General features: G+C 55.0%; 1 protein-coding gene across 3 annotated transcripts in view; it reads left to right on the forward strand.

Moving 5' to 3' along the window:
- Positions 1-21,335, forward strand: part of LOC116155339 (interferon-induced GTP-binding protein Mx2) — a 37,061-nt gene that overhangs the window by 5,816 nt on the left and 9,910 nt on the right. For all 3 annotated transcript variants that reach the window (XM_064476084.1, XM_064476083.1, XM_064476082.1), the window contains exons 2-9: positions 2,560-2,862; positions 3,479-3,671; positions 5,007-5,144; positions 7,195-7,349; positions 10,758-10,896; positions 15,419-15,617; positions 18,889-18,967; positions 21,049-21,171. In XM_064476084.1, the coding sequence (XP_064332154.1) occupies positions 2,614-2,862; positions 3,479-3,671; positions 5,007-5,144; positions 7,195-7,349; positions 10,758-10,896; positions 15,419-15,617; positions 18,889-18,967; positions 21,049-21,171 (1,275 nt within the window). In that variant the 5' untranslated portion in view covers positions 2,560-2,613. The remainder of the gene's footprint in view (positions 1-2,559; positions 2,863-3,478; positions 3,672-5,006; positions 5,145-7,194; positions 7,350-10,757; positions 10,897-15,418; positions 15,618-18,888; positions 18,968-21,048; positions 21,172-21,335) is intronic.

The following is a 21,335-nucleotide window of genomic DNA, read 5'->3' on the forward strand; positions in this document are numbered from 1 at the left end:
CCAGAAGTCTGGGGACGGAGGGAGATGGAGGTACTGGCTCAGGATGTGAACACAGAGGTAAAGGCACTCCTTCCGCACAGCAGCCCTTGGCAGGGCTCCCCCGGCAGCAGGGCTGAACTGGCACCGCCCCTTCACTTAGGGTCTCCGGGCCGTGGGGCTGACCACGTGGAAGAGGGCAGGTGGAAGGCCTCTCCTGCCTCCTTCCAGCCCAAACCCAAGCAACGCCAGGCATTGCCAGAGCTGCCCCTAAGAAGGGAGCTGCCCCTGGGCTAGGCCTTCCCAGCCCCTGGGGGAAGGGGGTGCTCCGCGCAGCTCCCTGAGCTCAGGACCTTTGCACTTGCATTTCCTCTGCCAGGAAGGCTCCTCCCCACGTCCTCAAGTATGTGCTCCTCTGCCACTCAGCTCCTGTTCACAGGCACGCCTCAAACACGGGTTCAGGGGAAATAACACCGGACCCAGGAACCATGACCCACCCCCTTTCTTCCAGACCCTCCCTCAGCACCTGGGGTTAGATTATTTGTTTGGGGGTCTCCGGGACAGAATGTCTGGACCTGAAGCAGGGGCTTTATCTGGCTTGGTCACCAGCACACCCGCCTGGCAGGAGGAGCCTGCACATACCAGGTCCTTGTTTGGGTTTGCTCAGGTTGCCCTAACAAAGCACCACCAGGGGGCAGCTTAGACAACAGAAATTTATCTTCTCACAGTCTGCGGGCCAGAGTCCAAGGCCAAGGTGCCAGCAGGCTAGGCTGCTCTGAGCTCTCTCTCCTCGGCGTGTAGACGGCCGTCTCCTCCCTGTGTCCTCACAGGTCTTTCCTTTGTGTCTTCACTCTTTTCATAAAGACGTCAGTCAGGTTGGCTTAGGGCCGACCCAAGCGACCTCGTTTTACCTTATTCACCTCTTTAAAGGCCAAATCTCCAACACAGTCACACTGGAGGTCGCAGGGGTTCGGACTCCAGCATATGAACTCGGGGACACAATTCAGCCCTTAACAGTCCTCCAGACATCTTTGTGGAATGAATGAATGAATGAATGAATGAGCCACTCCCATTTTCCACAAAAGCCAGTGGCACACACAAAGTTGTGAACATGCTTGTCCAGTCTGAGGAAAGGCAGAATGCTGGGCGCAGCATTCAGAGAAGGGATTCTATCAAATATAGAAAAGGAGATTGGGACCACATCTTTTTAAGAACTTTGTCCTGAAAGAAAGGTCTCAGAGGTTTCTAGAAAGGGTTCAGTCATGCTGAGACCCAGGGTTTAGAAGGAAAAGAGGCCTACTAGGTGGAGAGAGGCCACGGTCGTGGGACGGGGACGGAGGGCTGAGGGGCCGCAGCTGGACATGGGCCGGAGTGGACCCCCCAGAGTGCAGCTACTGGGGAGGGGCCGCCTCCACACGCCAGTCCCCCAACTGGTTAGTGCCCCGGGGCTGGCATAACAAACTCTCCAAACTTGGACGCTGAAACAAGACTTTATTCTCTCACGGGTCTGGAAGCCAGATGCTCCGAGATGTCCAAGACGCTGGCAAAGTTAGTTCCTCCTAGAGGCCTTGAGGGAGAATCCACTCCAGGCCTGGCTCCCGGCGCTGGGGCTCCTGCGCCCCCGGGTTCCCTGGCTGAGGCAGCATCCTTCAATCTCTGCCTCCATCTTCACGTCGCCCTCTCGTTGTGGGTCTCTGTGTCTCAAATCCCTCCCCACCCCCACCGTCTCTTCTTGCATTTCAGGCCCACTCGCATCTCCAGACCCTCTTTGGAAACATGTGCAAATACCCTTTTCCCAAATAAGGTCACATGCACGATCCCAGGTGGACGGGCATTAGGAGGAGGGCGGACACCATTCATCTCCCACATCCGCTCTGCTCCCTGGGGTGAGGTGGGGGGGCAGTAGCGGGCAAGGTCTCAGGACCCAGAGTCACCAGCTTGGCTGAGTCCTGACTCAGGCCAGGAACCGGACCCCCCACTTCTGCTCCTTGACCTGGAAAATGCAGATTAGGGGCAAGCACACCCGGTTATTGTGAAGCTGAGATGAGCATCTCAGAGGGGCGCCGGGCGAGGCCGGCACTCGGTGCCGCCAGCGACTTCTCACAGGCTGGCTCCCTGATGACAGCCCCGTGGGGAAGCAAGAGACTCCAGCAACCGCTTCCCCCAGACGCCCCAGCAGCCTGAGCTGGTCTGGCGGGCAGCCTGGGTGGTGGCAGGGCAGGGGCTGGCACCCAAGGGACCCGGGAGAGCCTACCTGTCGTCTCTCCATGCCCAGTCTCCTGTCCCGTCCTGAACCTCAGGTGACACTGGCTCATCAGAAGTCACAGAGGAACATTCAGACTTCCCCATGGAATCGTGGAGGCCCCTTGTCCGCAGGGGGCCGGCAGGGACCCCTCTTGTGCTCTGAGCCTGTTTGAGCCAGCCCCTCCTGCGGTCGGGGCTGTGCTGGGCAACTGGTCTGCCCTGAGTCCATGTGCGGGAGGGCGTGCTGTGTTGGGCTGGGCGGGCAGGCCTGGAAGGATGAAGCACCGGGAGGTCCGCTTGGGGACGTTGGGGACACATTCTCATCTTGTGTGTTTGCAGAGTTTGCCAAGAAGATTGGAGGTGCTGAGCAGCAGCTTGACGGGACGACAGTGGATGCCCATGACCTACAGGTCCCGGCAGCGCCAGACGCACAGTTCCAGTTCTCCCCGACACCATCCCAAAAAAGAAATGGCTTCCTTCCTGCAGCAGCCACTGCCAACGGGCGCAGGAGCAGGACAGATGATGAGTCCCCCAAACTGGCAGTTTGGGGGGAAGGAGCCCGTTTTCTTCCCCAAGGATTTCAAGCCTATCCCTTTGAGTGAGCAGCAGCCAGGAGGAAACAGAGACCAACAGAGCACAAAGGCAAGTCGGGTGGAGGGACGGGCAGGAAGGGCACTCCCGGCCACCAGGCCGAGGAGGACCAGAGAGCGGCCATGGGGGAGCCCCCTCCAGGGCAGCCAGGTCTGCACGTGTGGTCCCCCCCCCCCCCAAGCAGCACGGCTCTCTCCTGGGCACTTCCAACAAGCCCCAGGGACAGTCTCTGGGCAGCAATGGCCTTCCCGGTCATGGATCTGGGGGCTCCGTTCTTCGTGAGGGGGTCTCCTTCCTGGGAGGTGTTCCCCTGGCTATGACTGCCACTGTCACCATGGCCAGCCCAGCCCAGCCCACCCCAGCTCGGCAGTCCCGGGGCCCCCGACTCTCCTCCCTCTGGCAGGGAGCACCACCTCTCGGCAACTTCTCCCTTCTTAGTCGGGCACCTCCTCCTCCAGCCCCAGCCAAACTCCCCCCCGCAGCAGCAGAAGCCGAGTCTCCACAGGAACAGAGCACAGGGCCCTCCCCCGGGCACGTCTCCATCCACCGCTCACCCTCCTGCCTGTAACCCATCACCTGTAGCTGCATCAGCTCGGCCAAAGATTCCCAATGGCGGTGGGAGCCCTGTCAGAGGCCACGACTGTGAAGTCTGTTCTGCCTCCCCCAGGGGCCCGAAAACAGCCTGTTCAGCCCGTACGAGGAGAGGGTTCGGCCCTGCATCGACCTCGTCGACTCCCTGCGGGCCCTGGGCGTGGAGCAGGACCTGGCCCTGCCCGCCATCGCCGTCATCGGGGACCAGAGCTCGGGCAAGAGCTCCGTGCTGGAGGCGCTGTCGGGGGTCGCCCTTCCCCGGGGCAGCGGTAAGCACCATTGGGCCAGCCTCGCTCTGCAGCCAGAGGCCGGCCGCCTGCAAGCCACAAAGCATCCCTGGGACCAGGGGTTTCACGGGCTGGTCTCTGGGAAGGACCCCCGGAGGGTGGCTCCCACAGGCCCTGCACGGCGGGGTCTGCAGTGGACGGGGAGGGGGGCTGGGTGTCCCAAGCTGCCCTTAGTACCTGGGTCCTCTCCTCGTGTCAGTAGGCATCGCTGGGCCTGTGTTAGTTTCCTTCTAGTGGTTTCTGTAAGCGAATTTCTTGTCTGAAGTCATTAATTTGTGAGTTTCTCACACACAGTCTTTCTGAAGAAGTTTAGATCACAGAGTGATAAGACCCGAAGTTTTCTTTTATAAAAAAATTAACTGTGTGTAGAGTTCAAAAGCTGTTTTGCCTTTCTGATGTAATCAAATAATTATAAAGGGGAAAAAAAAGAAGAAAGAGGTGGCAGCTGGGAAGAGGGTCGAGGTTCCGCCAGCCGGTTCCCTTCCTCACTCCCATCTCCTGCCAGCAGTGCCCATCCCCCGCACCCAACGAGAAACAGGGGCCAGGGTTCGGCCTCCTGGGCACACAGGAGGGTGTGGGGGTGCTGGGGGACGGCCCAGACCCTGCGCAGCCCCAGGAACAGCCGCGCTGCCAGGGGCCCTGGCCTGTGCTCCCTCTGACCACAGACAGCTGGTCTTCTACTCCGGGACGTCCCATGAGATCCCCACCAGCCAGGCTCCTGATGGATGAGAACTCAGAGTGGGCACAGTGGCTCCTCCTCTCTGCCCTGGGTTCAGCGTTCTGGGGAGAGACGCCACAGGGCAGAGAGTCTGGAGGCCACGGCAGTGACGTGGGGCAGGCAGGGGACCCTGGACAAGGTCCCAGGCTGGGAGTGGTCGTAGGACAGCCCTGCTGTGTGCAGGTACTAGGGGCTTGACCACCGGAGCACAGCCCCAGGCAGCTCAGGGCAGTTCCAGCTTCCCTGGGAACTTGATCCCTCCCTGCCAGGCGCCCCCACAAACCTCACCCTTGGGCCCCGATGTGCACATCCTGCTCCCCCTCCCCTGCCTACCCCCACCCCCAACCTCCTCCCGCAGGACTGGGAGGGGCTTGGGAGGGCTGGACAGGGTCGGGCAGACCTCTGGCTGACATCCCGCCTGTCCCGGACAATGCCCGAGGCATTTCTAGGGCCTGGGGGTAAGTGTGGTGGCCTGGACTGGGCCCTAGAGAGGGACAGAAATTTCAGACCAAGCCTCCGGGGACACGGGGCAGGTCCTGGGGATAAGAGCAGAGGGTACCTGAGAACGCTTCTTTTATGTTTGGGAAACTCTCTCCCAGGAATCGTCACCAGGTGTCCGCTGGTGCTGCAACTGAAGAAACAGCTGCACGAGTGCACGTGGAGGGGGACACTCAGCTACCGGAACACGGAGCTCCAGCTGCAGGACCCCTCCCAGGTGGAGAGGGAAATCCGGAAAGGTAGGGCCCGGGGAGGCTGCAGGGGCGGCTCCTTCTGCCCGTGGCCATCCTCCTCGGGGCCCCTGCAGCTTCACAGGAGCCTGTGCTGCTCCCCTCCCCTCGCCCCTGCCTGCACGCCGTCCCTCCTGGTTGTCTGTTTAATTCTTCCTCTTTCTTTTGGTCTCAGCTTACCTGCCTGCTTTTCCTCTGGGAAGTGTCCCCCGCAGGGTCCCCGCTGGCCCCAGCCATCCTGGCACTGCTCTAATCTGGAGTGGCTGATTGCCTGTGGCAGTGGCTCTGCCCCCAGGCGACTTCCCCCAACACTGTCCCAGCCCCAGCCCCACCCCCATGTAGCCCCCTCCCCCTCCCCTCAGCCAAAGGGTCCTTAGTAGAAGCACAGCCAACCCTGGCCTTTGGACAAAACTCACCAGCCCTGGGGATTAGCCTTGGGCAGGCGCAGAATGCTCAAAAGCCTCCATTGCTCCTGGATTCCGCTTCCAAACCTGCTTAGAGGAGCCCTGGGGGTCGCCCTCCCGCAGCCCTGACCCTCAGGTCCCTGAGTCAGCCTGTCCTTCCCAGAGGCTTCTCCCTGCCCTGCTCGCAAGCTGGGCTCAGCCAGGCAGGCAAAATTAGCCTTGATCCTCGCAGGAATCCCTGCAGACAGGGCCTCTGTTCCAGGCAGACGGGCTTTGCGCCTTACTCAGCCATAAACTCAGCACGTGAGACAGGGGTTTTCACCTCACTCCCTGGGCCTAGCTCCCCGGGAACCGCGTGGCCTCGGCTGGCTCACCAGAGGGATCCCTCCCAGGTGGAGAGATACTGCCTCAATTCTAGCATTCACCCCCACCCCCAATACAGAAGCTGCTTGCGGCCCTCAACTGGCAAATTTCCTAGCGTCAAGTTTATAAAAGCTCTGCCCCCCAGCTACGCCCGCTGCACCTGTCCTGGGCGGCCGCGGGCCCCGCACGGCCCGCTGCGCCACTGAAGTCAGCCCTGGGCTCTGCAGCCCCACGAGCTCTGCGGGCAGAGCCGGGAGGGCGGTGGGCTCCCACACACCGTGGGCGTGTGCTTGGATGAACGTGGGAAGATGAGTCATGAGCAAACCACAGCTAAAGCATCTTTAGAATAGCGTCTCGGAACTCCGCTGCCCTGCTGGTGGAAGTCTGAGTTGGTGTGGCCACTTTGGAAAACTGCCACAATTTTCCAGTAAGGCTGGAGGCGTGCACACCCCATGTCGCCCCAAAAGTCCACTCCTGAGCACACAGGCAGCGGACATGTGCGCCAAGAGTCAGGTTCTAGGATGTTCATAGCCCACACTGGAGACCCCCCAGTGTCCGTCCACAGTCGACCTGATCATGGCACTGGGTGGACGAACAGGCAGCAGTGAAGAGGAAGCACCCTCAGCTACCAGCAGCAGGACAGGGGACCACGCAGGCCTCGTGTGGGGCGGGAAGCCAGACCAAGGGGCCCTGTGGTTCATGATTCCATTTGTGATTAGGTGAGACCACGTGAAACTGCTGTTCTCGTAGGTCAGACGTGGTCGTCTCTCAGCAAATTCACTCGGCCCAACCACGGATAAAGTGCAAAGTGGGCAAAAGGAGTAGATGCCGGCCGAGCCCAGGCCAGGGGTCATCCTTGCTGGAGGCCGATGCCCGACAGGGAGAGAGCGGCTTGGAGGGCTGCCCGTGCTCTGTGACTTGAGCCGTGTGTTGGTTACACCTGTGAGTCCCGCCTGTGAAACTCACCGAGCACCTGCTTAGACGGTGGGGACTGTCCTGCGCGTGCGTGACTCTTCAGTAAAAGGTTACAAAAGTCGTACCTTAAGTAGTGACGATGAATGACGATTGAAGCAGGGGAAGTTTACAGAGGAGCAGCCCTGGCTCTAGCCTGCCCCGTGCTCTGTCTGTAGAGAATCAGGCACTTAATCCAGCCTGCGCCTTAAGCTGCTTCCCTGCCCCTCAGGGCTGTTCCCGAATATGGGAGAAGGGCTCAATGGCCACAGTTACACAGTGCTTTTGCCGGGCCGGGCGGTCCATCTGGACTCTGGGTGTCTCCTCTTTGGTCTCCGCAGCCCAGGACGCCATAGCTGGGAGTGGAGTTGGCATTAGCCACGAGCTCATTAGTCTGGAGGTCACCGCCCCTGAGGTTCCAGATCTGACCCTCATTGATCTTCCCGGCATCGCCAGGGTGGCCGTGGGAAATCAGCCCCAGGACATCGGACAGCAGGTGAGCCTTTCTGGAACTTGGCAACGGGCCATGCTAAGTTGGGGTGGCTTCTGAGGTCTCTGCCGGCAGCCCCACGTGCTCTGGTGCACCTCCGCAGCCCTCCCTCTGAGCGGTTGTGGAGGAGACTGGGGTCGGACCTTCTAGGACTGGGGGCTCACACTCGGGTTCTGAGAAGGGCCTGGCAGGTCATGGAAACGGGCAAAGTTGACTCAGTGTTTCAGGGGACAGCTGACACCTCACTGCATGTTGTCGTGTGGGAACGTCAGTCCTGTCTTACTGCTATCCTGATGTTCAAAGTGTGCCGGAAATTTGGTTTGTACGTGAAATCTGCTAAATTTAGTAGCAATATTTTTGCTAAAGCAGTACTTTGGAAGTCAATTGGAACACAGACTGTGATGTCTGGTCGGAGGCAGAAAGGCCAGCACCATGGACAGGGCTGAGATCAGGCTCACCTTGAAGCGCACACCTTGCCCCTCCCATGAGGGGCTCCTGAAAGAGGCCGGGGGTTCTTGAGCCAAGCAAAGGCCAAAGTTCAAGGAGACTGGGAGGAAGCTGTCCTTCATCTACGAGGTGCTCCAGGAAGGCGATAGTCACAGAATCAGGGGACAGCAAGTTCCCTGTGTTAAGAGAGGCGACCCGGAGGCTTAGCCAGGTCCTGACGGGCCAGAGGGAGAGGGTGGGAAAGCGGCAGAGAAAGGAGGTAAGGAGGTGCTCGGGTGAATGCCCAGGGCAGGGCTGGACCTGGACTCTGTGTCCCCCTTGCAGGTCCACACCCTTCCTCCTTCTCTCTACCCGGCCTCTTGCGGGCACAAACCGTGCCATTTTGTCAGTGTTTCCGCATCAAGTCCCGTGTGGCCCCCTCCTCTCAAGCCGGCCACTCGCAGGAACACGCTGCCCTTTTCCCTCTTGAAAGCAGTGCTTACACTTGAGGAAGCATCCACTGGGGAGGTGAGCATAAGAGTTTGTCAGAATCAGAAAAACAGAAAGTAAATTGTTAAGAAGCTGGTAAGAAGCTAGTCTGTTGAGAGGACTGTTTGGTCAGAAGTGAGGAGTTGCCCATCACAGGACGCAGCCAGTCAAGCTACAATCCTGACTGGCTCCACTTTCAAACACATCCCAAGACCCGTGCCGTCATGTTTCCCTGTCCGCTGCCGCAAGGAGCCCACAGCACCGCCATCTCTTACTGAGCTCCCGTCTCTGCCCTGCTTCCTGGCTCTCCTGCCCCTGCCGCTCATGGCAGCACCCGTTCCCCAAGTGCACTCTTACACAACGCTCCTGTCCTAGAGCACAGGCCAGACGCCCTCACTCCTCAGAGTCCCCAGTGGCTCCCATGTCAATCCACAAGACAGCTCCCGAGGTCCCATGTGAGCTGGCCCCAGATCATTGGCCCCGTGTCCTCTGTGCCCCACCCCTATCTTTATTCCTCCTCTTCCCTCTTCCTGAAATGCCCTCCCCGCCCAGACTTCCACCTGGCACGTGCCCCCACTTACCCCAGGCTTCTACTCAAAGGCCATCATGATGCCTAATGCCGGACGCCCTGTGCCCGGCCCTTCTGACTCCATGCCCCTTTTCACCGAGTGTTCATGGCCTGCATTCCCTGCTGGGGAGTAACCGGGGAGGAACTGCCTTCCGTGTTGGCTGCTGAATCTCTGGGTCCTCAAACGGCCCAGAACCTGAGCCCGATAAGCACGGGTGACGTGAGCAGAAGGTATTCTGTTTACGAAGCTTCCCTCTGCAGGCAGACACCCGGGGGGCAGTTTTCACTCCCCAAGATCCTGTCAAAATGCACATGAAGGAGTGTGATTCAGGCCGCAGTTCCCAGCTCCGGGGAACGCAGGCATGTCTGAGACATTTTTGGTTATCACAACTTGGGAAAAGTGCAATTATTACCAGCATCTAGTAGGTAGAGACAGAGACGCAGCTCAGTACTCCACAGCGCACAGGACAGCCCCGCAGGGGAGGTCCCTCACCCCAACAAGGAGAGTAATTATTCTTCTGTAATAGTCGGGTTGCGGGGTTGTGTTGGTTTCTGGTGTGCAGCATGGTGATTCAGTCACACGTGTGCATGAATTCTTCTTCAGGTTCTCACCCATGATGGTTGATTGCAGGGCGTTGGGCACGGTTCCCTGTGCTACACAGAAGGGCCTGGTTGTAGAAAATGATTACTCTTATTGTTATGGAGCTGTCGTCACTATCAGTCAGTAATACAGATTTTGGACAAACTTGGGACTTTCAGAATATCACTGTTTAAGAGTTCTTGGATATTCTTGAAAGGGTCCAAATGCATGAAATCATTAAGTTAAATTTTAAAATAAGGATTGCAATTTGGATAGTAATAGCTCAAAAAAACAAACAAAACTGTTAAGAAGCCCAGGTTGCCAATAGCGCTGAGGCGGAGAGCCCTGGATGGCCCCGTCCGTTGACTTACAGAAGCTGTCAGGTCCGTCACGGAGGTGCCGCCGAGGGGCGAGGCACCAACACGAAGCGAACTTGCACCGTTAGGACAACTGCCACGGAAGCTCCCGGACAAAGTTTGCCTGTAGCTTTACTCAGTTAAACTTCCCGTGACTGAGGCCTAACTGGACCTGTTCAAATTCGGCATTTTTATTTCATCTCAGTGCTTAACTTTCTATATGAGGCTAATGTGTGCTTATGTGACGGAAATTTTCTATTTTGTGGCTGTGCCTACTATTTTCTGTGCACAACTTGAAATTAGACGGAATGTCAGCTGCGCAGCACTAAGTGTGAGTTATACCAAATATAAGGAAACACACCCCAAGGTGCCAGCCTGCTCCACGGTTATTTGTTTGCATTCTCCACGCAGGGAGTTTAAGGCGTATCTGGCCCACGTCTCCTGTGTGCCTGCAAAGTCTCAGAAATCTTATGACATCTCTCTAATTCTAATGAGCTAGACCCCTCCCGAGAACAAACGCAGGAAAAAGTCATTGGTTTTCTGCATAAACAAAGGTGGAGACATTACTGACGTCAGCTGTCACGGGGGCTGGCGCTGAGCACCTGCCGCGGGTGCTGTGCTGGGCTCTGCATGGGGACGTCCGGGATCATGACAGGGATGCCCCAGAGGTGTCCTTCTGGGGAGGACACAGCACGCACACACCACCCTCATAGAAGGCAGTCTCAGGAGTGCCATGGGAGAGATCTGGAGAGGAAGTAGGGTCTTGGGGGTCAGGGAGTCTTCGGGAAGGAAGAAACACTGGTGATGAGCTGTGCAGGATACGCAGGACGTCAACAGAGGACCCGGGAGGGCAGGTGGGCACACACTCCCAAGGAAGAGGACAAGCCAGAGCCCAGAAGTGGGACAGCTGGGCCGTGCTCTGGGTGTCACACACATGTGGCTGTGTCGTTGGGTGACCAGAGATGAGCTCGTTCTTTGTGGTTCCCTGGCATCAGATCAAGGCACTCATCACCAAGTACATCCGGAGGCAGGAGACGATCAACCTGGTGGTGGTCCCCTGTAACGTGGACATCGCCACAACAGAGGCGCTGAGCATGGCCCAGGAGGTGGACCCCGATGGGGACAGGACCATAGGTAAGAAGAGGGAACCCAGTTCTAGAGGCCGGGAAGGGCGGGGGGAATCCTCGTGTATATAGAAGGCCCTGGGTTGGAGCTCTGCCAGGGACGCCCACTCCTGCGTTGGGTCCAAGTGCTGTTCCCAGGGGAAGCTCCATGGGCTGGGGGTCACAGTCAGGGTGAGACGTGTGGCCACAATTGGGAGGTCCTTTGCCCTCCTTCCACTTGTCCCTCATCTGCATTCTCAAACCATTCCGGATGGGGGACGAGAACGTCCACAGTGGTCCACAAGGGAGAAAGTGCCTGGACCATCAGCTCTGCAGTCCCACAGTTGAGTTCTTGTGACTCCTTGGAGATGGGAAAGCCCTTCATAAAGCCCGGATGAGCATACTCAGTGAGCACACTTCCAGGCGTGCACTGCAGCACACGGTGTCTGCAGAATTCACATTCAAGCACAACTTTTCGTTGGGGACCTGGGTTCCCTTAAATTCCTTTCGTTAAAAAGCCACCCTGGAAGGTATTATAGGGGACTTGGCTTAAGAACACAGACTGCTTGGGTTTGAATCCACGTCCTACCACTTACTGGCTGCACACCCTTAGGCAAATGGCAGCTCCTATTTTTAAAGTTTTAATATTATTACTCAATATCCCTTCTTTACGAGTCATCGCACTTACCCATAGCGTTTTCCTTCCTGAAAACTGGCAAGTCATTTCCCTTGACTAAGTGGATACTCAGTACACACCTACCCTTTATCCATTTTTATTTTCCCAAACGAGTTCCCAGTTTCCCAGTAAGGATGGACACAAGCCGATGGGGGCGCGGCTCAGTGCAGTGTTACTCCAGGCCAGACCACGCGTGCTCCCTTAGCTCCTGCCCCCTACAGGCGTCTCAGACACATGGACACAGGGAGAAAACGCAGGTCTGGGGTCACCCGTCCTTGTACGTGCAATTCCTGTCTCTTCTCACGATCGTAAGTCAAGAGGGATGTCCTGCTGACGGCCACGGCAGGTAATATCACCTGCCCAGTAGATCGATTCGGATGTTGACATCTCTGTAGAAACTGAGTAACGCTTCTTATTAATCGTTGTCTGTTCCTCTCGTTAGGCGTAAACTCCGATAACCGAAGGTTCTCGCTAAATATTAGCTGCTATTAATATGAATTCACCAAGAACTGCAGGCGTAGAGGACACACAGTCAGACCTTAGTGCGTCCCAGACAGTATCACGGTGTCCCTGCAGGCTTTCCATCTGCACTCCAGGTCAAGTGCAGCGACAGAGACAAGTGCGCTGGGTTTAAAAAGAAAAGGGAATCCCCACCCACGTGCACAGCAGCGTTCTTCACGAAAGCAAAAGGTGGGAGCAAACCAAGTGCCCATCAAGGGAGGAGTGCACAAGCGAACCACGGTGCGCACACACAATGGGGTGCTGTCCAGCCTTGCAAAGGAAGGACGTGAAATAAGCCAGTCCCAGAAAGATAAATCCTGTATGATTCCACTGACTTGAGGAACCTGGACAAATTCAAAGAGACAGGAAGTAGAATGGCGGTTGCCAGAGGCGGGGAAGGGGACTGGCAGTTAATGAAAGGGTACAGAGTTTTGGTTTTGCAAGATGAGAAAATTCTGGAGCTGGGTGCTGGTCACGATGGCACGGCAGTGAGGCTGTACTTAATGCCACCCAACTGGAGTCTTAAAAAATGGCTACAATTGTAAACTTGGTTATGTGTATTTTACCGTATTTTATAAAACTAGCTTGAGAAGCGGGGACCACGATGGTGCAGAAAGGGGGGAGCAGCGTCTTCTCACGCACTGAGGTATTCTCTGGTGTACGTGAGTTACGTGTACTTTAGCACATTTTTTAAAAGCAGAAAAGGAATGAATGCCTATGCAGTACTTCCAAAGGGTGAAAACAGAACAAATTTGGTGGATGATGTAGTTGTGGCTTACAGAATATTAAGCTTGGGGAAGAACAGAGTCAGAATATTTGTGGGGTCCCCACCAAGCTTGTTCCCCATCCATGCACTGCTAAATGCACACTGTCCACACAGCCAGCTCCGGCTGAGCTCCTGTCCCCACCTTGGGACAGAGAAGGCTCTGGTCAAGGTCACCAGTGGCCTCCGTGCTGACAAACGTGCAGTCCCTTCCCTGTGCTCATCTTCCTCCACCTCTCAGCCAAAGTCAAGGTGGCGACCACTCCCTTCTTGACATCTTCCTTCCTGCGCTGGGACATCACGGCCTGCTGGCCTCTGGGTCCCCATTCTCTCTCAGGTCTCCTCTTCCCTGGCCACCTGGAGGTCTCGATCTTGGTCTGGTTGGTTTTTCAGTTCTCTAACCTCTAAGTACTGGAAACCCAGAACTTGGTCCTGAGCTCTCCCCTCTGTTAACACAGCCTCTTTAAATAATCACGTCTGTCCACAGTTTCGAGTCCCATCGATTTGCCAGCGACACCCACACCTGTATCTGTAACCCTTAACCTTTCCCTAGGCCTGACATCTCCACTTGGAAGCGCATTAAGTGTCTCCAATTTAATGTGACCAAAGCACAACCCCTGGGGTCTGCACCCTACCCAGATTCTCCTCCTTCCCAGGGCTTCCCGGCCCCTTTCTTAGCTCCATACCCGCCTGCCCAGGTCTGAAGCCAAATCAGACAGTCACACCTGATTCTGCCTTCTGCTTGCTTACACATGTCTAACCCATCTGAAGTCCTGGTGACTCTGCCTCCAGACTGACACCACATCCATCTGCACTTCTCATTTGTGCAGTCTGAGCCTCCATCACCTGCTGCCTGGTCTCTCCACACTCACCTTGCCCAGTGCACTGCACTCTCTGCTGGTCCTTAAACATGCAAATTGGGTCGTGTCGCCCCGCCCCCGACTGACTCTCTAATGCTCCCTCCGCACATACACAAACCCAGACTCCTGTGCCTGGACCACAAGCCCCCTGTGGCCTGGCCCCTGCGTGGCTCTCTGAGCACAGTTCCCGTTGCTCTCTGCCGCGCCCTCCTCTCCAGTCCTGCTCAGTCATCCCAGCTCCTTCTTCCCAAGGGCCTGGAAGGGTCTTTCCCCATCTTCACTAGGCCGGCTCCTTCCTCCTATCAGACCTCAGCCTGAGCGCTGCCTTCCCAGGGGCCCGCCTGGGGACCCAGCCGGGATCTACACCATCCACGCCTGCCTGCACTCACCTGCCAGCAGTCACTGTCATTCTCTGCATAGCACGGATCAACAGCGGATGTTTTTCTTTGTTTCCCTTACGTTACTGGATTCATTTCTCTAGCACTTTCCCACTACAAGGGAGGGGATATTCGTGAGATCAGGGACTTTGCAGTCTTGTTCACGGCCACCTGCTCAACACCCTCAGCATGCGCTTGACTCAGTGTGCTCCTTTCTTAATTAAATATGTTTGTGTACAGCATCTAGGAATGGATTAATTTTGTTTTTATAATTGAAGTGTCTAGGAATGTTTGGCAGTTAGTGGCCTTCCCTGTAGCTGGGGCCCTAAATGAGGCTCGTGAGCAAATGCTGCAGATGGGGACGTATTCGCGTGCGTCCTCTTTTTCAACCAGGCTCACTGCGAGAAGGCGCTCTCCCCAGCTGCAGCGAGTCCTAGCAGAGCGTCCCAAGTTCTGTTCTCTTGTACTTGTCCTGCGAATAAAGGCCAGTGGCCTAGGCTTCTACGAGTGACCGCTGCTTCCAGGGACGGGCCTTCTTGGCTGCTTTCTCCCTCCCAGGGGAAGGTCCTCTCTGGCCACGGAAGGTGCGAGAGTAGATTCAGAGACATCTCGACTCTGTCAGTGACATGAAGGCCTGTGCTTGCACAACCCTCTTAGCGACTGTGAAGATCCGCTCTTAAATGACACCTTTTGGTGACAGGAAGGTCAAAAGAGAGAGAGAAATTCAATCCTTTAGGTGCCAGGAAAGTTTCAGGAAATGGTGGACGAGAAGTCCAGACTTCACAGCAAATTAAAAACAATGACAGTGACAGTAGAAGATGACCTTCAGGTTTCTAACAGGAAACAAAGAGGAAATGCAGCGGGAATTTGACACTCAAAGAACACAATCACGCAGAATGCACGGCTTTCCATCCAGTGTGAGTGGGGAGCAGTGAGGGCGGGAGAGCGAGACAGGAAAGCAGGTGGGAGACTCTCAGAGGAGGAACCACAAGGAGGGGGTGGAGGGGGTGGAGCGAGTATGCAACCTGAGACGCCAGACCCTCCTGACAGCAGGGATGACGGGTCCCTGGAAACGTGGTGGTGGAGCCTGTCCGATCTGATGCTGCTGCCTTAGTGTCGGCACCCAGCAGGCACCCAAGAAACATTTGTTAAACAAATGACCCAAGGCAGGTAAGGAGTCCAGTGAGTGGATAAGCAAATGCAGGTGCAAGGAAGAGGGGTGACGGTGGGATCAATGAATGGGCAGCCAGGCACTGGGCGGTCAAGGCTGCGGACTTGGTTGGTCTTGCCCAATAAAAGGCCCCATAGCCTAGTGGAACTCAAATATGTCTGAGGGGACAACTGACCTTCCAGTGCTTTCCTCCATCATCTCACAGGGATCCTGACCAAACCAGACCTAGTGGACAAGGGCACCGAGAAATGCGTCCTGAACGTGATGCAGAACCTCACGTACTGCCTCAAGAAGGGCTACATGATAGTGAAGTGCCGGGGCCAGCAGGACATCCTGGACAAAATGAGCTTGGCAGAGGCCACCAGGAGAGAGACGCTGTTCTTCCAAATGCATCCGTACTTCAGGTGAGGTTCTTTAGGACAACCTCAGGGCTGGACTCCCTGGAAGCCAGTTCCGCCTGCCAGGATTGGCCGATACGATGACCAAATTACATGTAAAATTATACCACCTGGCATAACATATCCTTGTCTTAATTTTGGTGTTAATTTTGTTGGCTTATTTAAACCAGTCATTTTCCTCTTGGTCTCTAATGATGGTGCTGATGAAAACCTTGTAACATGGCATTTCATGGGGCATATACACTGTGGTTTCCCCAAAGGTTTTCACTTGTTGCTCATTTGAGTCCCACAAATTCTTAAGAGGTACATATAGCAGGTGAGGTTCTTCCCATTTTTACAGATGAGGACGATGAGGTTGAACAAATAGTGAATGAAAAGAGGCCTAGAAACAGATCTTCTAACTTTTGGAAACTAGTGAACCTGGTCAAAGGCGTTAAAGATGTAAGACGTTAAATCAACCAGCACACCCACTTGCTTTACGGAACTCTCCAGCTCTTTAGAGCCTGCAGGCTAACTGGTTCTTATCGAAAATTATCTTGTAGTGCCTCTGTAGTTGGCAAGACAGTGGGAATTTTCCAATTGAATTGGGCAATTTTTCCTTATAATTCATTCAGGAACTTGCTGTTCTTGAACTATGAGGGAGTGGGGTAAGAAGATACAGACCACGCCTGCTTTAAGGAGAGACACAGTGGGAAGAGGATGGATTTGGGCAGACCAGGCTTGCTGCTTGCTCTGTGCCCTTGGGAGATGGCTGGCCCTCTCTGAGCTTCTGCTTTCTCATCTGCTCAGTGAGTCCTGCTGGTGCTCCACAGGGTTGAGTTTAGGATTAAATATGTGACCCACACACAGGTTCCAGCGCCCAAGGAGCCAACACTCCCAAACCAGCACCCGGATCCTCCCTTCTGTCTGTCCCCACCCTGAATCCAAGACACAGACTGTTTTCGGTAGCACTGGGGGTCGCAGGCAGAGAAAGCCCCGCTCGCCGAGCAAGAAGAAGGCTCTGTAACAACCACGCCCACGGTTCTCAACCCTGAGCCAGCAGGAGGATCCAGCTGGCTGTGCCCCGGCCCAGAGTTTCTGAGGTCTGGGTGTCAGGCGGCAGAATCTGTGTTCCTAACACGTTCCCAGGTGTTGCTGGTCCAGGGACCAGACTTTGAAAACAACCGGATTTTGGGCAAATTAAGTCTTGGATGAAAAAGTGTGTTGAAGTGCTTTGTCGCTGGACATCTGACTTTAGTCATCGTGCGTCCGCGTACTGGGACTCTGCCCCTGCACGACAGCTCTCAGAGCAGCCCTGGGACGATGAGCCCACGGGTCCTTCCTGAATCTGTGCTGACAGCAAACACTCAGCGGCCGGACTGCCTGGTGTGTGGCCCCGGGCAAGCGCCTTCCCCTTTGTCTTTGCCTTTCTCTCTGTAAACCTGGTTGTTCCATGATTAAATATCTGTAAAGCCCTTAGAACGGTGTAGGCACTCAGAAGCCCCACGTAAACACTTTCAAAACTCATTTCATGACGGCAAGAGCGTTTGGCACAAGTCGACGTTCCCGAGAAATGTGAAAGTGCACAGTGCAGGACTGTTCGCCACAGGCAGTGTTGTTCCCCGGGCCCCTAGAAGTGACTTACCTTGCAGAATTGAAACTTTATCCCTTTGCTCAGCAAGCCCTCGTTTCCTCCTCCCCCCACACGTGGCGACAGCCATTCCACTCCCCGATGGCACAAGTCTGATGGCTTTAGATGGCTCCTGCAAAGGGGGCCAGGCGTTCTTTGTCCTTCTACGGTGGCTCAATGCACTTCGCATGAAGTCCTCAAGGGTCATTCACAGTGTCACGTGTGGCAAAGTTTCCTTCTTTCTAAAGGTGGAACCATATTCTATTGCAGGCATATCCACATTTTCTTTATCCACGTGTCTGTCCCCACCGCGGACACTGTGAGCAGTGCAGCAGGGAACACAGGGGTGTCAATATTGCTTTGAGATCTTGATTCCAATTCTCTTGAATAAATCCCCAGAAGGGAGATGACTGGATCATATGGGAGCCCCATTTTAAATTTTTGAATTTTCATACTGCTTTTCGTAGTGGCTGCACCATTTTGCATTCCCATCAACAGTGTACAAGGGTCCCAGCTTCTCCGCATCCTGGCCAGCGCCTGTGTTCTGGTGTTTGGATAATATCATCCTCAGAGATGGGAAGTGATGTTTCGTTGTGGTTTTGATTTGCATTTCCCCGACGATCAGCGACGTTAGCACATTTTCATGGACTGAGTGGCCACCGGTGTGTCTTCTCTGAGGAAATCTCTATTCAAGTCATTAGCCCGTTTCTCAATTGTGTTATTTGGGGTTTTTGATATTGATTTGTAGGAGTTCCTTGTATATTTCTGAAATACACTCTTGATCAGATGTGTGGTTTGCAGATGTTTTCTCCCGTTTGGTTCGCTGCCTTTTCCTCTGTTAATTGTCTCTTCGCAGTGCTGGGGCTCCGTGGTTTCATGTAGTCCTGCCTGCCTGTTTTGCTTTTGTTTCCTGTGCTTTTGCTGTCCCAGCTGTGAAACCACTTCCAGGATCGATGTGATGACGATGTTCCCCCTGGTCTAGGTGTCTGACTGGCTCAGGTCTTGCATTGGAGCCGCTGAGCAGTTTTCAGCGGGCGTTTGTGTCTGGTGTGAGATGAGGATCCAGGCCCACTCTTTGCGTGTGGAAATCCAGTTTCGCCAACAACAGCTGTTGAAGAGGTCGTCCTCCCCCCTCTGCAGGTTCTTGGTGCTTTTACCAACGCCAGTTGACGGCGTCCGCGCGGGCGTGTTTCCGGGCTTGCTCTGTGCCCCGAGGCCCCTCTGCCCGTCTCTGCCGCGGCACCGCGCTGCTTTCGCGGCGGCAGCTTCGCCACGTCTGTTACACGTCAGGGGCTGGGGTGCCTGCTGCTTGTTCTTCTTTATGAAGATGGATTCGGCCATTTGGGGACAAGTAATGGTTAGGAGAAATGAAATACTATTTTGGGCAAGTCGTTTAACCTCTATGAAGTTACATGTGTTTTGCTTTTCCTGAAAAGATGACTCATGAGTTTGCTGGGATGATAAGAGGAGATAACTGAGTGCAAGCTTCCCAGCCCCGTGCTGGCCGAGGTGCGGGCTTCCACGGAGTTGTCACTGTCCTTCTCGTGGGCCGCCTGGCCTTTCTGATGACGCGTGTTACCCGAGATGCGAGCTGCCCTGGCCACCTGCAAGGCCCAGTACTGGAGAGCGAGCCCTTCCTGAGCTGACGTGTGCCCTCTCCTGTTTCAGAGGTCTCCTGGAGGAAGGAAAGGCCACCGTGCCTCGTCTGGCAGAAAGGCTCACCGCCGAGCTCACCGTGCACATCAGGGTGAGTCAGAGGGTCAGGCTGCAGGCTACAAAAGTAACAGCCCGTCCAAGTCACTTTCGTGGTCATCAGTTGGCCAAGACACCCATCAAATTGCCCAAATCAGCAAGCAAGCAAGTATGTCTGAAACGCAAGTCATTCAAGTCACAGGCTCACAAGACAGCGTCTGTAACGGGGAAGCAACGCCTGCATGATGTTGGAAGAAGGAGTGAATCCGTCCGTTCGGGGGCACTGAGGGAAGAAGGAGGAATCCGGTACCCGTGAATCCGGGGCCGTCAGGGCCGTCCAGCACCGGGGAGAGCGGCGGAGAGGGGAACGGACGCCGCGGCAGCTTGCCAGTAGCTTCTTAATGCGTCACGGCACAAAAATCATCTTCCCAGCTTCAAGCTCGTAGGAGAGAAATGTTCAGTGCTCACCGGTTCTCAAGCACAGACGACCCCAGGCAAAGCTCTCCTGGCGTCGCTGACGACCGGGCGACCGCGGACCGCGGCCCGGTGTCCTGGGAGCAGCAGAACCCGTGTCGTGCTGCCCGGACCTGTGTGCCCGAGGTCGAACAACGCGGGAAGAGTGAACATTAACCCTTAGGGCAGAGACGATCCCGGGGGCTGGATTCCAGTCTGTGCTGAGCCGGCTGTCACACAAAGGCAATGGATTCTTTTGAACCAGAAAACACAGATTCAAAGGATATTTGCTTGGAAGTGGCCAGTGGATCTCAAACTGTGTGTGCACAAAAGTTACCCAGAGTGTTTCTTTCAGCTCAGATTCCCAGGGCCCGGGTCCGAGTTTCCGAGTCACCAGGCGTTGGGTGGGATCCACGAGTCTCCCCTCTCACGTTCCAGGTGACCTGGGGAACACACTTGGAGGAACACTGATTCCAGTGAAATCCCCTTCATCTGAAGCACAGGATTCTGAAAAATGCATGCCTGCCTCAGAGGTATATCCCTTGTCTAGTGGAGATAAACACATTTTTTTTAGTAGATATTGCATTTTGATAATAGTTCCAAACCTTATTTAAATATTTCACATTAACATTTAAACATTTAAACACTTCACGTTAAACATTAAAATTTAAATATTTAACATTTAAATATTTCATTGAAATTCAAATTTAAGTTTTTTACTATTTTAAAGTCGTTAAACATTCTGTATCAAGATCAGTTATGATCATTTGAAGTATCAGGAAAACAATGAATACATTTCTGCCTATGGCTGCGAGCTGCCAGAGAGAGAGAGAAACACACACACCTTATCGACCTCTTGGGAGGCTAATCCACAGACTGCCTGTAAATCCCCATGAGCTCATCCTGCCCGGTGTCTGCACCAGCATCATGCACTCAGGTGCCTTTACCTGCCGTGTTCCCGGGCACGGGCCGAGGATCGGGTGATCAGGGTGCCAAATGGAACTCTGCCCCTGACTAGCTCAGTGATGTATCGAGCAGTCTGCCTCTCTGAGCCACAGGCTCCTCTCTTGTGAAAAAGAAGCAATAAAGACACGTGCTTTGTATTGCCTGTGGGGCTTACCTGGGATGTGAGGTCTTGGACCGATGCTTGGCCCAAAGACCCCCCTCCCGGGGTGTCCGCTCCATCCTTCCCAGTCCCCGACTTTGTCATCTTCATCAGTTACACTGACTGGTCGGGACGGTGCCCAGCCTGACACCAACACGAGGACACATCCTTCCACCAAAGCACCATTTTTCAGTTTACAACACTCAAACTACCAACAGAACATTTCATTAAATAAGTCTCCCGTTATTTTCAAGTGTATTTGTTCTCTCGATGCAAAGCTCCAAGCCAAACAAAACAAAACAAGAAGTGGCCCCTCCTTCCCTGACTCCGCCCCACCCAGATCACACAGCAAAACCTCACAGCACAGCAGATCTTTCCAACTGCAGTGCATAGCATTGCCTTCAAAGCCCAACTTGGGCTCCTTAACAGGTGTCCAACTAAACAAGCTTCCCACAGGATAATAGGAATTCCGGATCCCCTGGGATACTTTCAGATGGGATTCCACCCATATACCTGAGAAATCTGTCATCTGACTTCATCAAGCTGCAGAGTTTCAGTGTTTCTCTTCCTTTGTTCAGAAATCCCTCCCACTGTTGGAAAATCAAACAAAGGAGAGCCAGCAGAGGGCGATAGAGGAGCTGCGCCAGTGTGGAGCCAACGTCCCCAGCCACGACGCTGATAAAATGTTCTTTCTGATTGAGGTGAGGATGCCAGGGACTGCGTCTGACACTGGGCACAGAAAGTGGCTTCTGCGTCACCAGGTCTCTCTAGGTGGCCGTATCCTTCCTGGTGGCCCCGCACGTCTCTAGGTGGCCCTCCACGTGAGCGTCCCCACAGGTGACATGTGGGAGCTCCGCCCTGCCCC

Source organism: Camelus dromedarius, chromosome 2 (genome assembly GCF_036321535.1).
Source record: "Camelus dromedarius isolate mCamDro1 chromosome 2, mCamDro1.pat, whole genome shotgun sequence".
In the NCBI taxonomy this organism is placed as follows: Eukaryota; Metazoa; Chordata; class Mammalia; order Artiodactyla; family Camelidae; genus Camelus; species Camelus dromedarius.